General features: G+C 42.3%; 2 protein-coding genes across 3 annotated transcripts in view; both read left to right on the top strand.

The window, feature by feature from the left end:
- plod2 (procollagen-lysine, 2-oxoglutarate 5-dioxygenase 2) overlaps positions 1–1,082 on the top strand; it is a 35,027-nt gene extending 33,945 nt beyond the window's left edge. For both annotated transcript variants that reach the window (XM_061064047.1, XM_061064046.1), the window contains one exon: positions 60–1,082. In XM_061064047.1, the coding sequence (XP_060920030.1) occupies positions 60–215 (156 nt within the window). In that variant the 3' untranslated portion in view covers positions 216–1,082. The remainder of the gene's footprint in view (positions 1–59) is intronic.
- The window catches only part of LOC132994240 (Golgi reassembly-stacking protein 1-like), a 408,891-nt gene extending 394,501 nt beyond the window's left edge, over positions 1–14,390 (top strand). The window contains exon 10 of the mRNA XM_061064459.1: positions 14,381–14,390. The gene's annotated coding sequence lies outside the window, so the exon portion shown is untranslated. The remainder of the gene's footprint in view (positions 1–14,380) is intronic.
- Positions 14,391–14,665: the final 275 nt, after the last annotated feature.

Raw genomic sequence — 14,665 nt, 5'->3', positions numbered from 1 at the left:
AGTTTAAATCAAGATTTCAATTTGTCTCATTCTTTCTTTCTCTCCTCTTCCTCTTCTAGGGCGGAGGTTGTCGTTTCCATAGGTATAACTGTTCCATTAATTCACCGAGGAAAGGCTGGAGCTTCATGCACCCAGGACGACTGACTCATCTGCACGAAGGCCTGCCCACCACCAACGGCACGCGCTACATCGCAGTCTCCTTCATCGACCCTTGAACTGAACTTTAATGTAAATTAGTCTCTTGACCTTGCTTTGCCTTTTTTTCTTGCCATGTTTGTGTGTGTGTGTGTGTTTTTTCCCCCCCTGTCATTTGATGTGTTGTGTCCTTACATGTTTTGCTGATGATGCAATTCTTTTTCAAGGCAAAAACTGAAAGAAAAAATGACTGCATTTAAGGAATCTCTGTCAAACAGAGTAGACGAGAAAGGGAGGTGAAACGATAAGAAGCACAGATTAGAAAGAAACACATTTCCATTATTTGTTTTCTTTGTGTAGTTTGAAAACATCCAGCAAAGATGAACTGGTACTGTAGCTTTAAAGCTTTTACACTGTCATAGCCATTATTCAGACACACTGGTAGCTTTGCCTGCAGTTAGATTAACTACGCTAGCATACTCATAGCTGCTGTGTTTCAGGTTGAATTCACTGATTCCATTTATTCTGTTAACAAATAACTGTCATTACTTCCAGAATGACGACTGGTGCTTTCCATCGATCCTCGTTCGTGCATTAGAGATTCAGGTCACTATTTGGTGGAGTGCAAGTTTTTGTAATTTATTTAAAGTTGGATTTGTGCCCAATAAAAATAACTTTATTTTTGGAATATTGCACACGACAACAAAAAAAACAAGACATGGCAGAATTCAATATGAGTTCTGTTTGAATGAAGTTCAATATTTTTGTTTTTACTTGAAAGGATTTTCTCTTCCCTGCTTTGAAATGTGCTCGTTTCATTTGCTTTCCCGAAGAAACATTCTGCATTTTTTTTTTTCTGAGAGATGTGTGAACGTTTTTTTTTTTTTTTTAACTCAGAAAAGTTTTTTTTAACTTATTGACAAAATGTAATAAAAGTCTTTATGGAAGTATTTTGTTTTCATCGTTATTTTGAACTTTATTACTAAATCAGCTTTGCATTCAAATTAAAAAAAAACTTTATTTGTCCCCGGGGGGCGATTCAAAGACACACAGAGCAGTAAATTAACAACAGTGCAGGTAGACGAAACATTTTAAACCTAAAATATAAAGTTTCAATTTAAATACAACTTAAAGCTTAAAGCTTAACTTAAAATACAAAATATAAAAAGAGTAGATATAAGTGGACAGTGATCGGACTAACAGATGTAAACAGAACTATGTGCAGTAAACAAGAAATAAATATATACAGATATAAAGATCTGTTATTCTATTTTTTATTCAGAATAAAGTAACTATGGTAACACTTTATATTAAAGGTGACATATCCTCCTCCTCTTCAACCTGTTTAAATAAGTCTCAGAGCTCCTCAAAACATGTGTGTGAAGTTTCTTGTTCCAGCCAGTGTGATTGTAATTAGCATGCTAATAAGCAGCTGGTGCATGGTGAATAATGTGACTTAAACTTAAAGTGTAACTTTAGATTCTGAACTGTTCCACAGTCCTCTCTGATGACTCTGATCAGTGTCTGGGAATAATCACGGCCACTTCATCGAGCCTTTTATTGTGTTATCACCAGTTCGTCACAAAGTCTGTCGAGCATAGCTCCACACTGAACACGTCACCTGAAGGAAAGATCAAGTCTGGTCTGGTCTGGTCTGGTCTGGGGTTCTGCTCCGCCTCAGGAAGCAGCCCTGAGTGTTTGGGGTGTGGTGTGATGATGTACATCAGTGCGAATGTAGTTCAGTTTACCTTAGGGGCCGAGTGCAAATATGTACATGTAACTCTATGAAAGCTGTACAGAGGGGGGTTGTGCGGCTGACGACAGAACAGCCCCCCCCCCCCCCCCTTATAGGAAGTGAGGACAACAGAACACATGTCAGACAGGAGGGTGAGAGCACAACTTCAAGGTCTGACCCTCCGTTCATATCCCTTTACATTTTAGCACCCAAACCCTGTAGACACTCGAGCCCCCCCCCCCCCCCCCTGAGGTCCATGTTTCTACCCCTCAGGTCTGACCCCAGGACTACAGACACACGTTTCTGCTCCCCGTGAAGCCTGGTTGAAGGATGAATATCTGCGTAGCTGCTACCAGGCGGAGGGGAGAGGAGGAGATTTAGGTCAGCATGGGGGAAAGGCTCTCATGCTGAAAGAGCCCCTTTGTGGCAGACCGTTTCCCCCCCGCTCTGCCCTGTGTCCAGCCCCTCTGAAAGGTGACATTGATCTGGGCCAGGCGTTGCAGGAAAAACTTGCATACCTTCTAAACTCTCATGTTTGTCACTGGAACGGGCCCCCGCCAAAAGGAAGAAACAGAGGGAAATCTTTTAAGTCTGATTAATTTCTAAAGTCAGGCGGAGAATGAGGCAGCCTGGGTATTTGAAATCCAAACAGGATGTCTTTTTTTTTTTTTCCTGAATTATGAAGAGATTCAACTCGAGAGTGCATGTTTTTAGAGTCAAACCCCGAACACACCAGTGGGCCAGAAAACCCCCCCTTGTATAGGGTCAATGGGAAATGTGATCCTTTCCCAAAGTAAATTCAAGCGTGCCACTAACTGCAGGGTGCCATACTGACAGATAGTGATTAAGTCGTTACCGCGGCAGCCACGCTGGTTCTGACTAAACAAAGGATTTAAATTAAGTGTTTACAATGATGAGAGCCTGCAAAGTGCCTGAGGCCAGTCAGTGTGTGGTCAGATCTGGTGCCCGTGGTTTGGAGCCGTATCGTGCAATGTGGCAGACGGGAGAAGGTTCCAGCATGTCTTCATGCAGACTGGTGACCTGGTATGTGCCACAAGGAGGTCGGAGAAGCCGTTTATCTTTACCTCATAACCACTCCACTCTTATCATCTGTTTATTGCAGACTTAGTCGTGACTTCTCCTGACAAGCTGTGAGAATCTTTATCAGCATGTGTGTGTGTGTGTGTGTGTGTGTGTGTGGCCCTTTGCCCCGAGTCCAAATGTTTGTACTGAGGACATACATAAATAAAAAGGCCACAAATGTATATATATATATATATATATATATATATATATATATATATATAGTTTAAAGGCTTTATATGTGATTTTTTTGATCCAGCAGATGTCGCCCCTTGAGCACCAGCATGAAACCAAAACAACTCGCGCTGCATTGTTGTGTTAGCATGCTAATGCTAGCGATCTTTATTATGCTCGTATCTTCACACTGCATGTAAATTTACCTGAAATGAGCGTGATCTAGAAACACAGTTAAGCAGTGAGTACAGTATGTTATTCTTCTTTTCTCTAGTCCCTCAATTAAACAACTTTTATACACGAGGGGAGGAGTCAGCCGGCCGTCCGGGCGATGTAAACAAAGTGAAGATAGGACTCTGAAAACTCTGAAAACATCACAGACAGTGGGACTCGGGTGTTACACCCATTGTAGACAGTCATGACCCACAGAGTTATTTTCAGAGGAGATACTTGATTTATATTATATTTAAGTGTGAAACATCACATATAAAGACTTTAGTTTCATTTTTTATTTCCTAAGAGGGGGATTCCTGGGGATGTACACGATTTGTGGACGAATACATGTAACTTAAACTTCAATCCTAGATGTTGGCACCAGAAATATTAGTATTTATCTAGGCCCAAAATGCCCGTTGAATGTAGCTCTGGCTGCAGCCCCAGCTAGTGGCGCCTTTTCTCCCTGCGCTACTGTCTGCACAGTTTTGGGAAAGCTCTGAGACTTCTTGTTGGTTTGAAGAGGACGAGAACATGCAACCTTTAAAACATTCAACTCAATTTTGACTTTTTTTCTGTTGTGTTTTATTAACTCTAGACCAGTCAACTTGTCTAAATTTTAATCCACTGGGAAATTAGACGCTGGGAACATCCCTAATTTCCATAGAAAATCAATAGAGGAGAAAATCGAACATTTGTTGGGAACCATTTTTAGCGCTGGGTGTTTTTACACTTTCTGAGCAGCACTGTGAATTTTTGGAGATGACTCAAAATAAACAGTCTGTGTTAATCACAATGAGAAAACGTGGAACAATGAAGCCCATTGATGGGATTTTAATCACTTTTGGAACAAAGAAGGTCTATGGAGCAGAGGAATAGACTGGATAGGACTCAAGACACGAGGGCGAGTAAGTATGGTTTTTAAAAATGTAAAAAAGTATCCTTCTTAGTATGCAAAGGTTTTGAAATAAAGACTGTCTGTGGAACACGTAGTCCCTGAGGAGTAAGTCAGCAATAAGATGTAATGCAACTTGTAGATCCAAAAGGCATGCAAGTCACATACATAAAACATACATTTAGTGTAAACCTCTCAAATGATGTTTGGAGAAGAGGGGTGGAGGAGTGGGGGTCTCCGGGTTCAGGCACAGTGCAATTGTGAGTCAGACATCAGTGGAAAAGTACTGAGATGAAACCGGAATTCAGGGAGGAAATGTTCAATCCAGCTGGGCACAGAAGGCATCGGACTGCAAAGACGTGCGTTTGTCTGTGTAAGCGTGGTGCTGTCAGTCGGTTTCTACAGGATTTCAGGGAACGATGCATTCCAAGAGACTGTGTGTGTGTGTGTGAGCGAGATACAGTGAATACAGGAAAAAGCTTGAAACAAGACCCCCCGCCCCCCCCCCCCCCCCCTTTGTGAAACTTGTTGCCGGGCATAATGAGACCTCTGCCGAGCGCCCACATTTTTAAGATGCCTTGAGAAATTAGGACGATGACGTTTGAGGCCTTCACATGCACTTCAGGAATTTGGTGTTGCTAGTATTTATTTCTCTACATTTGCAGGAGTGCAAATCATGAACAACCCCCAATGCATGATTCAATATCATTTACATCAGCGGGGTTCCAGGCCCTCTAGGGGGTAGTGCCTAAGGTCTCGTGGAGCTTCTGTCTGCTCTGAGGTTTGTCAAAATTAGATTTGCAAACATGTTAAAACATTCCTGAGGAATTTAAACAGAGGTATTTTGGTAAGGAGACATGTGAAGGTAGATTCAGATTCAAAAGTATTTTAATTCTTGAAAGCTATGTATCACTTTCACAGGGGCGGCTTTGGCTCAGTGGTAGAGTCGGTTATCTCTCAACTGGAAAGTTGGGGGTTCGATCCCCAGCTCCTGCAGCCACATGTCCGATGTGTCCTTGGGGGGAAGACACTTAATCTGGAATTGCTCCTGCTGTTTACTCAGCAGCCTCTACCATCAGAGTGTGAATGTGTAGGTGTGACCTGCGGTGTGAAACAGCTTTGAGTTGTCAAAAGACTTGAAAATAAATATACAAGCTCAAGTCTATTTACCATTTACTTATTTTGGTGTTGGTCCTGGGGGGGGGGGGGGGGGGGGGCTCCACTATTCTAAGGTAAAAGTGTTGGGGTCTCCAATGGAAAAAGGTTGGGAACCATTGATTTACATATCTAACCTATTCTTTGACTTCCTCTTGATAACATACTGTACTCACTGCTTAACTGTGTTTCTAGATCACGCTCATTTCAGGTAAATTTACATGCAGTGTGAAGATACGAGCAGAATAAAGATCGCTAGCATTAGCATGCTAACACAACAATGCAGCGCGAGTTGTTTTGGTTTCATGCTGGTGCTCAAGGGCGACATCTGCTGGATCAAAAAGTCGCATATAAAGCCTTTAAACAGGTCAGGTAAGAGTTCTTTTTTTTAAACAAACCTCAACATTTCTTTCTTTCACTATAGAACAAGTCTGAGTGCTTCAGCAGCTGTAGAAAAAGGAGCCTTTAATTCTTTAATTTTAACAACTTCAACCACTGACTTTTTATTCAGCTCCAGCTCTTACACGTTGTAAAAGTCTTTTTTTAAGTCAACTTTATTGGGCTCTTAAAAAGAACACCGTGAGAATCTATGTATGCCTCGTCACATTTTTATGTCGCAAATCTCTTTTATTACGACCTCATATTATACGGCAGTGATAGAAAGATGGAAGCCATGGTATAGCGTGGTGTAGTGAACGTGATCAGTGTTGTATAATTTACCCAAAAATAGTACTTGTCATTACACGGCTGCCATCATGACTATCTCCAAGGTAAGTAATCAAATAGATCCACGGTCCAAAATACCAATTATATCTGATTGTATGCTTTGAGTCTATCAGCACACTCCCTTTTTTAACCAGCCAGACTGTTTACCAACTCAGAGTCAACTGGCTGCACGTACCATTTAGCCAAATTACACAGCAACTCTGTAAAAACAATCAGCAGCCCCACACTCCCTGACAGATATTGATTTATGGAAAAAGACAAAAGCCGAATTAGAGGGTGGGTGAATGTCAAAAAGTCACAGAAGCTCCTTTTATAGTAAGCAGGAAAAAAAATAAAGTCACACAACGTGTCTTTTATGAGCTATTTCAGAGTCTTGTGAATGATCTTTCAGTGTGTTTAGTCTGGTTTCAATCGACTTTGTGAGTTGAACTGGAGATGAAAGAATGGGAGTGTACGTGGAGGGTTTCTGGTGTCAGGGTGTGTGTGTGCCCCAGTGTGTGTGTGTGTGTGTGTGTGTGTGTGTGTGAAGGCTGCCTGTCTAAGGTCAACATAAGTAAAGAGGGAGGGGCACCAGGAGGCCAGTGTTTAGACCCCCAGAGCCCCCGTGTGGGTAGACACAGTCTGTGCCATTCTGAGGTCAAATTGAAACAGCTTAAAGGAGCAGTATGTGTAGAGAGTGAAATGATAAAGGTATCTTACTATCTGATCATTAAGGAAACATGTTGAAGTGCTGGCTTCTCTGACAACAATGCAGCAGCCAGTATGTCCTCCTTCTAACTTTAGATTCTGCTCCTGAATGCTCTGGATTTGTTTGGACCAGAGAAGGTAGGCGCTTTTAAGACAAATCAAATACTTTATGCCGTTAGTGTGTCTTATATTTTCTCACTGGGTTGCTCTATATAACTCCATCAAAGCAAATATCAAAGCACAGATATTAAGGATTCCATTTTCTCCTCCGTTCATACAGAGTGAGAGATTGTTTAAGCACTCCATTTCCTTTGGGACAGATTTCACCCTTAAGAAATAAGAAACCATCATTTTTTAAACGGGTGACATGCTGACAGGCACAGGGAAGTGATGAAATCTCTCTGCAGACAGTGAGATCTCCCCCACATGTCAGATGACGCTATTTACTGCAATGTTTGACATCTGTCAACAAACCGTCCCTTCTGTTTGTTTCCCTTAAACGTTTGCTTAGTGATTTTTATCTGTGTTGGTCTGTGATTTTTGGCACAGTGTCGGAGATGACCACCCACACTCAGCTTTTCCCATCGCACACGAGGAGAGTGAGGAATTACTCTTTGAGTGATTTGTATCTTATACTGTGTATTCCTTTGTTTGGCACTTTTAATTTAGTTTGTGTGATAGGAGCAGGAGTGATAGATGAATCATTGTTCACAGATGGATATCAACCAGACCTTTCATAAGGGCTGTAATGATCACAAACACATCCAGTCCCTTATATTAGTATGTCATTATCCCAAAACAACAACACAACAGGAAACCATTTCTTATTTCAATCTTTTTTTTTTTTATAGCTCCAATTCACAACAAATGTTATCTTGAGACGCTTTACAAAGAGCAGGTAAAAAGACCTTACTCATTGCTATATTACAATGACCCAACGTTAATCCATCATGAGAACATTTAGCAGAGTTACAGTGGAGAGGAAAAACTTCCTTTAAGAGGCCGACATCTTGGGGGGGAAACCAGGCTAATGCTGAAGAGCCATCTGCTGGAACTGGGCAAATGGGATGGAGGAGATGGGATAAGATGCAGGAAGAAGGATGAGGACAAACATTTCAAAGTGTACGATTTGTACCTCTTTTTCTACTGCAGGGGAGAAAACAAAATCTAAAAGCGACACTGTCTCAATTGGTAGTCGGTCGTCTCTCAACCGAAAAATAGGGGTTTGATCCCCAGCTCCTGCAGCTACATGTCCAATATGACCTTGGGCAAGACACTTAACCCCAAGTTGCTCCTGCTTCTTGGCTGCATATAAATGTGTATGAATGGATTATTCAATACTGATGGACTCTTTACACAGCAGCCTCTGACATCAGTGTGTGAATGTGGAGGTGTGACCTGTGGTGTCAGTATCCAGGAGGTTAGAAAAGCGCTGTGCAAGCTCAAGTCCATTTACCATTTAAACACCTTTATCTTAATACTCTACACAAATAGTCAGTCTGGTATGTGACACAGCCTGAGAGCATCGAGTCTGTAAGCTGTCTGAGGTCGATGGAAGATCATTGTTTAACACTTTTGATAGGTGTCTAAAAAGACGAGGCCTTAGACAGAAATATATGAAGAAAATAAACTATGGTGCATGTCAGTGTGGCCTTTACAGGAAGACGAACTCTGAACTTGTTTACTTTCTGAACTTATGTCACTACTCAAAAACAAATACAATTTCATCAATACTGATGAGAGAAAACCCTGAGGGGGCGATCAGGAAAACATTACATAGTGCTTTGTCACCAACATCAAAGACGCCCTCAGCATAGTGTGAATTTCAAAAAGCACAAAAGAAGCTCTCTCTCTCTGAACCAGTGATGAAAGCATGCGAGTCAAATAATATGACTCACCTGATGTTGCCACAAGGCAAAGCAAAGGGCTCATCCAGCCAGAGACCTCGAATGAATCAACCACATTCATACTTTCCCGGTGTGGAAATCTATATTTACAGCACCTCTGAACTATATTTATGTGTGTGGGTGCGCGCTTCATTTCCTTATAAAGAGATAAAAAGTGGAGGGTTGCAGCAGGGTTCGTGTCATGGGAGCATTACTATCGTCGATCTTGTCAGAGCTTTTCTCTGATTGCCCGTCTATGTCTCTGGTACCGTGTAATTGTACGTTTGCAGTTTGTGTGGCTCTTGTTGGATTTGTAGTTTGCACTTCTTCTTCCTCGGGTCCTATCAGACACTGAAGATGCAGAATCCCACAGTCGGGGCGTTGTTTGTTTTTTCAAGTCATCCACTCCATGTGAACCTGTTGCCCTCTGAGGAGCCAGGAGCGATGCAGCAGCAGCAGCAGCAGACTGGCAATCTGGTGACCACAGCCCATCAAGACAAGACCAGTGGTGATCCACCCTTAATCCGTTTAATTGGCTCCTTGGCTCTGACTTTAAAAGAACCGACCACAAGTGAGGGACTCTTTTTTGCTTTCCGTTGGGTACCTCTGTTGATGTACAAAGAAAGGCTTGCGAGCTGGTTAGTGGTGGTCAGCAGCTCAGTGTAGTGGCTGTTCTGCCTTCGTCTGGGCACCCTGCCATTGACCTCTTTTTCTTTGAACTTTCACAAGTTTACTTAGAGGGATTGGTTTATGATCCTGGGTGAAAGTGAAACTAGCCAGGAAATACTGTGATATCACATTTCATGAGTGGGATTTGTTTAGGCTGGCACACAGGATGCATGAAAGTGACACGGTTCTGTGAATGATCTATGTTTGTTTCCTTTTTTCGACAGTTTTTTAAATCCAAAAAGGTGCACAAAGACATCAACATTTTGCAGGAAGAACTTTGGTTTTCACAGGAATAATTCATGCAACACACAGCAGGGTAATACGAGTCAGTGCACTCAGACGTCATTACAACATTTGCATATTTTGGGCCGCTGTTTTGGTTTTAAAGTTTGTCTGTCCTCAGGGGCCCCCCTACTGGTCTGGGGCCCCAAGCAGTTGCCTGCCATGCCTGTTGACACGCAGCGCCTCTGCTCACCTGCCCTGATATTAAAATCTGAATCCCCCGGGAGAAACCGTAAAATGTTACTGGGGGAGAAATACATCTGGACTATCTTGCTTGGCCTGCAGCCTCTGACCCCTAACCCCCAGACAAGCCGAGTACAAATGATGCTACACGCCTTATTGTGAATAACTCTTATCCTTCATCAAATCAAAACTGATGAGTCATCAAAACATTCACCCCCCGTACAGTGTGTGTCCATCGAGACATGAGCTAATCACACCTATTTGGTTTTTTGAACCAGGCTGTAAACATGTTAATCTCTGCTGTAAAAACAGGCTTTTTAGAATGGGTGTGTATGTGACTTCCTGTGCTTCTGCAGCCAGCCTCTAGTGGACACCGGAGGAACTGCAGGATTTTAACACTTCCGCATTGGCTTCATTTTTTTCAACACCAGAAGTTGCTGCTTGGCTGTGATGGAGACAAACAGAATTGCCTCTATATCCATCAGGTGCTGCCGTCTGTAAGACACACATGCAGCTACCCCCCCCCCCCCCCCCCCCCCCCCCCCCCATCCCCTCCTCCCCCCCCCCATTGCACACATACGCACAGAGGTTAGAAAACAAGGGGGAGGTGAGAAAACTGGAAATCACACATCTCTCTCCAGTAACACAACCTCCCGGGAATGCTAAGACCGGTTCACAAGGTCACAAGTTCTCCCCTCGTAGATCTTTCTTTCTGTAACTTTTTCTTCGGCACTTGCTTCCTCTTCTCAAACTTTGAACGCATGTGAGACCGCTGATTAAAACGTGTTTTAAATAGTCATAGGATCTTTTTGATATGTTCTGCTCGGTGGCTTGGGAGTAGCCAGCGAGCTCTTTTTTTATGTGGCAGAATTCCATAATATGTATGATTTATTGCAGGAAATGTGCACACTGAAAGCATACATATGTTTCCACTTTGGTACATGGCGGTTCCCTTATGTAAAGCCTGACCAACTGTGCTCCTCCTGATCTGCACTCATGCATACTGAAGTTCCCATCAAGCTGTCCCTTCTGTTACAGAGGCTTGATAAAACAGGAACTGGGCAGGAGTCACCCAAAGACACTCTGGTCACTGAACTTCTTTGTTTTCAGCCTCTAATTGTGCATGGATAAACATTTAAATACAAGAAAATTCACCTTGAAAGTGAGTCCCAATGATACAAATATTATCACACAGAGAAGAGAAATGAAAGCATTGCTGGCAAGATAGACCAACTTTACAAAACTGACTAATTTCTTATAATCCTCTCTGTTTCTTACAGTATCTACAGACGATCTCCACCTGCAACACATCAAGCTTTCTCTAGAGAAAAGTATAATTCATAGCTTGTCTTGATACTGGTGAGCTTGTAAAAAAAAAGAGCTGGACCTTTGTATGACGCATCTTTGGGAACTTATCCTCCCTGGTTCTGATGAACTCCAGGTGATTAATGTGAACTGGAAGAGGATCCGACATGAGACATTAAAAAAACAATCCCAAAAGTTTGTTATCATGAATTTATTCATTTATACGCCGAGTTGAAAAATATATCTGAGGGAGTTTTTCATGTGGTTTTTAAAATCTTTCTAGTGTGAATTCCCTTCATGTTTTTGTCAAACGCTTTTCAAATGATTCAAAATCAAGATTTTTGCACGGCCGTGTTGAATACTCAATTCTGATTGGTCAATTACGGCATCCTAAAGTCGGCTTTTTCTTAACATGAATATAACACTGCCAGGGAATCAATATGAATGCACCAAGACGTGATGACGGCTGAGGATCGTTAGAGAACTTTTGGGCTCTTGCATCACTCTGTGAGGATTCCAAATTAACAAGAATATAGGAATGTATTTCAGTATGCTCATCATGCATAATCCTCATTAGTTGAACACAACCTTAGGATTCAAATTATAAAAGATATGATACAAAATTACAACGAAGGACTCAAAGACATGACTTCTTTTAATTTACTGAAGGATAAACATTTATTGGTAAGAGTCAAACCAACAGGATTATTCTCCAGTAAAAAAAAAAACATTCAGCCATGCCTGTCTGCAAAAATATAAATGCCACACTCACCTCCTACAACACACACACTCAGACTATTTAAAGGCCCTCATCTGATTTACTCAGTAGGCTGAAATAACTGAGGTCAATCAGTGGTTGCTTTATGTTTGCCTACGTGCACATTCACACACAATTTTCTATAATTTACACTGCGCACAGGAAGCCAGTTAAATGTACACATATGGCCACCCAGCGCTGGGTGTGTTGATTGCCTTCTGTCCCACCCACAGAGAGCTGGGGAAATCACACACTCCTCCACACACAGGGATCATCTTATTGCTGCATGTACGTTGTGTAGGTTTTCTGCTGTTTCTGATCTCAGAACATCTGCTGACAGGTGAAGAAATTTAATGAATTTGTATGGTGTAATACGAGTCTGTTTATCAGTCGACACTGCACGCTCCCTACAGCTGCAGAAACAGCGATAAAAATAGAGAAATACAATCGTACATCAATTGGTTATAATGACCTTAAATTGCTCTCAAGTGAGCCGTGATGGAATGAAAAAGCTTTCAAGACTGCTCCCTGTGCGCGATCTGAAAATCATTAATGTTAATATCACTCTAAACTCATACCTCACTCCACTAATGCAGAGAGGAATGTATGGCAAGAAAGTGGAAATTTACAGCTCGCTAACAAGGTACTAAAAATGTGCTTTAAGAGGGAACAATGAGAAGGAAACTCTGCAGTGTGTGTGTTAGTCTGCAGCTTAGACAAGCATGATCAAAACATTTCTTGACGCAGGAATCAAAAGAAATGGAAACGGGTGGAGACAGAAGTGTAATGGCCGAGGTGTTTTTTCCTCATCCAGTTTCTCGAGCACTTGCCAGGACAGTTAGAACTGCCAGGGGTCCCAATGTAGGGCAACATTAAGGCTCAGCCTGAAACTAATGAGTCATGGTAGTCTGGGTGAGGGGTGACATCATTTCCCTTTAGCCTCTGTGGGTCTGGAATGCGACCCCCCCTCCTCCCTCCTCCCCCGTCTTCTTCAAACTCTGCTGTCTGGATAACATAAAGCTGTGAAATCCATCTACAGTGGAGACAGTACGAGTTCACACACACACACACACACACACACAACTCTGAGTGAAACTTTAACTTCGAGTGCTTGAACACATAAGGAAGCGACGTGTGTAATATAATTTCACTTGAGGCACTTTAAGCGGCATGAAGAAGAAATAATAAGAGCCCTAAGATGATGGATATTATCGCGGCTGCTGTTTACAGAGATGAGCTGCGATCCAGCCTCGTCAAATTGCAGGGTTGCTACACAAAAAATAGGCATTAAGTGAGTTTTTTCTTCCATTATGTACCCGGCATGGGTGGAACATTTAACGCTAAACGCCAAATTGAATGGTGTCATTACAGCGATCTGATGAAACGGCAGAATTCAAACGGAGCAGATCTGAATATGAGCACCGACAGTGAAGGGGTGAGTGGAGACCAACGTTCAAAGAGAAGGCCGAAAAAAGATTCCTGAGAGTGAGAATGTTTTTTCCTCCCTCCGGTTCCTGTGACTCAGCGCCGATGAAGACGGGTAATTCTCTGGTGGTTTGAAGTGTTGGGGTGAGGTAGATCTGTGTTAAAAGTCGACACATTGTGGCTGGAAACACTCGACTATACCTCAGTGCTGCGTGGGACAGACGTCTGGTCAATTAAGTTTTGGCCGAGGAATGTAACCAGTCATGCAACACTGTAACACTAAACCTTCACTGACAGGGGAGCTGGGATGGTAGTGATGATACAGGGAAGGTTTGAATTTCAGTCAAGTTTGAATTTTCTTTGAAATTTAATAGTCTGAGGAAGAGCAGCAGAATCAAAATATGAAACAAACGGGAGTTTTCCTTATGATCTTAAAAAAACAGAAACATTGTTTTGATATGTTTGATGCTCCTGTAACTTCCAGAAGCATTCCACAAAGCAAGCAAACTCCTTCAGCTCCAGGAATAAAACACAGGTGTTTCTTAAAGCACCAATCTGTTACTAAATCATCAAGACATTAAGGAAACATGCTATGTTGAAGTGCTGGCTTCTCTGACAACAATGCAGCAGCCAGTATGTCCTCCTTCTAACTTTAGATTCTGCTCCTGAATGCTCTGGATTTGTTTGGACCAGAGAAGCCGTTTTGGACGCCCCTCGGTTTGCCAGGTATGAGAGCAGTTATCAGGTCAACAGGTGTTGCAGTGATGGAAGCGGGTCAAGAGAAGTGGTTCAGATAGAAGTGATTGTACCCGACCTAAAAAGCCTCTGCATGTTTCTAATAAGCTCCACGAGCAGAAACGTGCTCAAGCTGTTATCTCGCTGTAGTTTCTTTGTAGTTGAACAATGGTTTATAGTCTTTGCATACTTTATTACACCTCTAAATAAACGAGGTCTCATTGTGCTTTTAGTTTGCTGTAGGTTCCCTCACAGATAAATCCCACACTCATTTGAAGGCAGACCGTCAACACAGCTGTCAGGAGCTGCAGGAGAGAAAGTGGAGAGCAGAAAAGAGAAGTGGTATGTGTACTATAAACACTGTGAAGCTGCACCTGGAGCTGTTCCTGCTTGTGTGTTCAGAGATGTAGTTTAGGGTCACGGGGTCAAATTACAGACTTGACAAAGTGCTCCAGTTCAGTCTGGTACAGGAGACTCATGAAGTTTATTTATAAAGCATGATGATGGAAATGTTCCCCAAATCTTGAATTAAAAAAAGTAAGATTTGGTCCTTTTTTCTTTCACTTTTTGATACTGGGGGCGGCTGTGGCTCAGTGGTAGAGTCGGTTGTCTCTCAACTG

The sequence above is a fragment of the Labrus mixtus genome, chromosome 19, assembly GCF_963584025.1.
Source record: "Labrus mixtus chromosome 19, fLabMix1.1, whole genome shotgun sequence".
NCBI lineage: Eukaryota > Metazoa > Chordata > Actinopteri > Labriformes > Labridae > Labrus > Labrus mixtus.
This window is presented reverse-complemented; position numbering and strand designations above follow the sequence as displayed.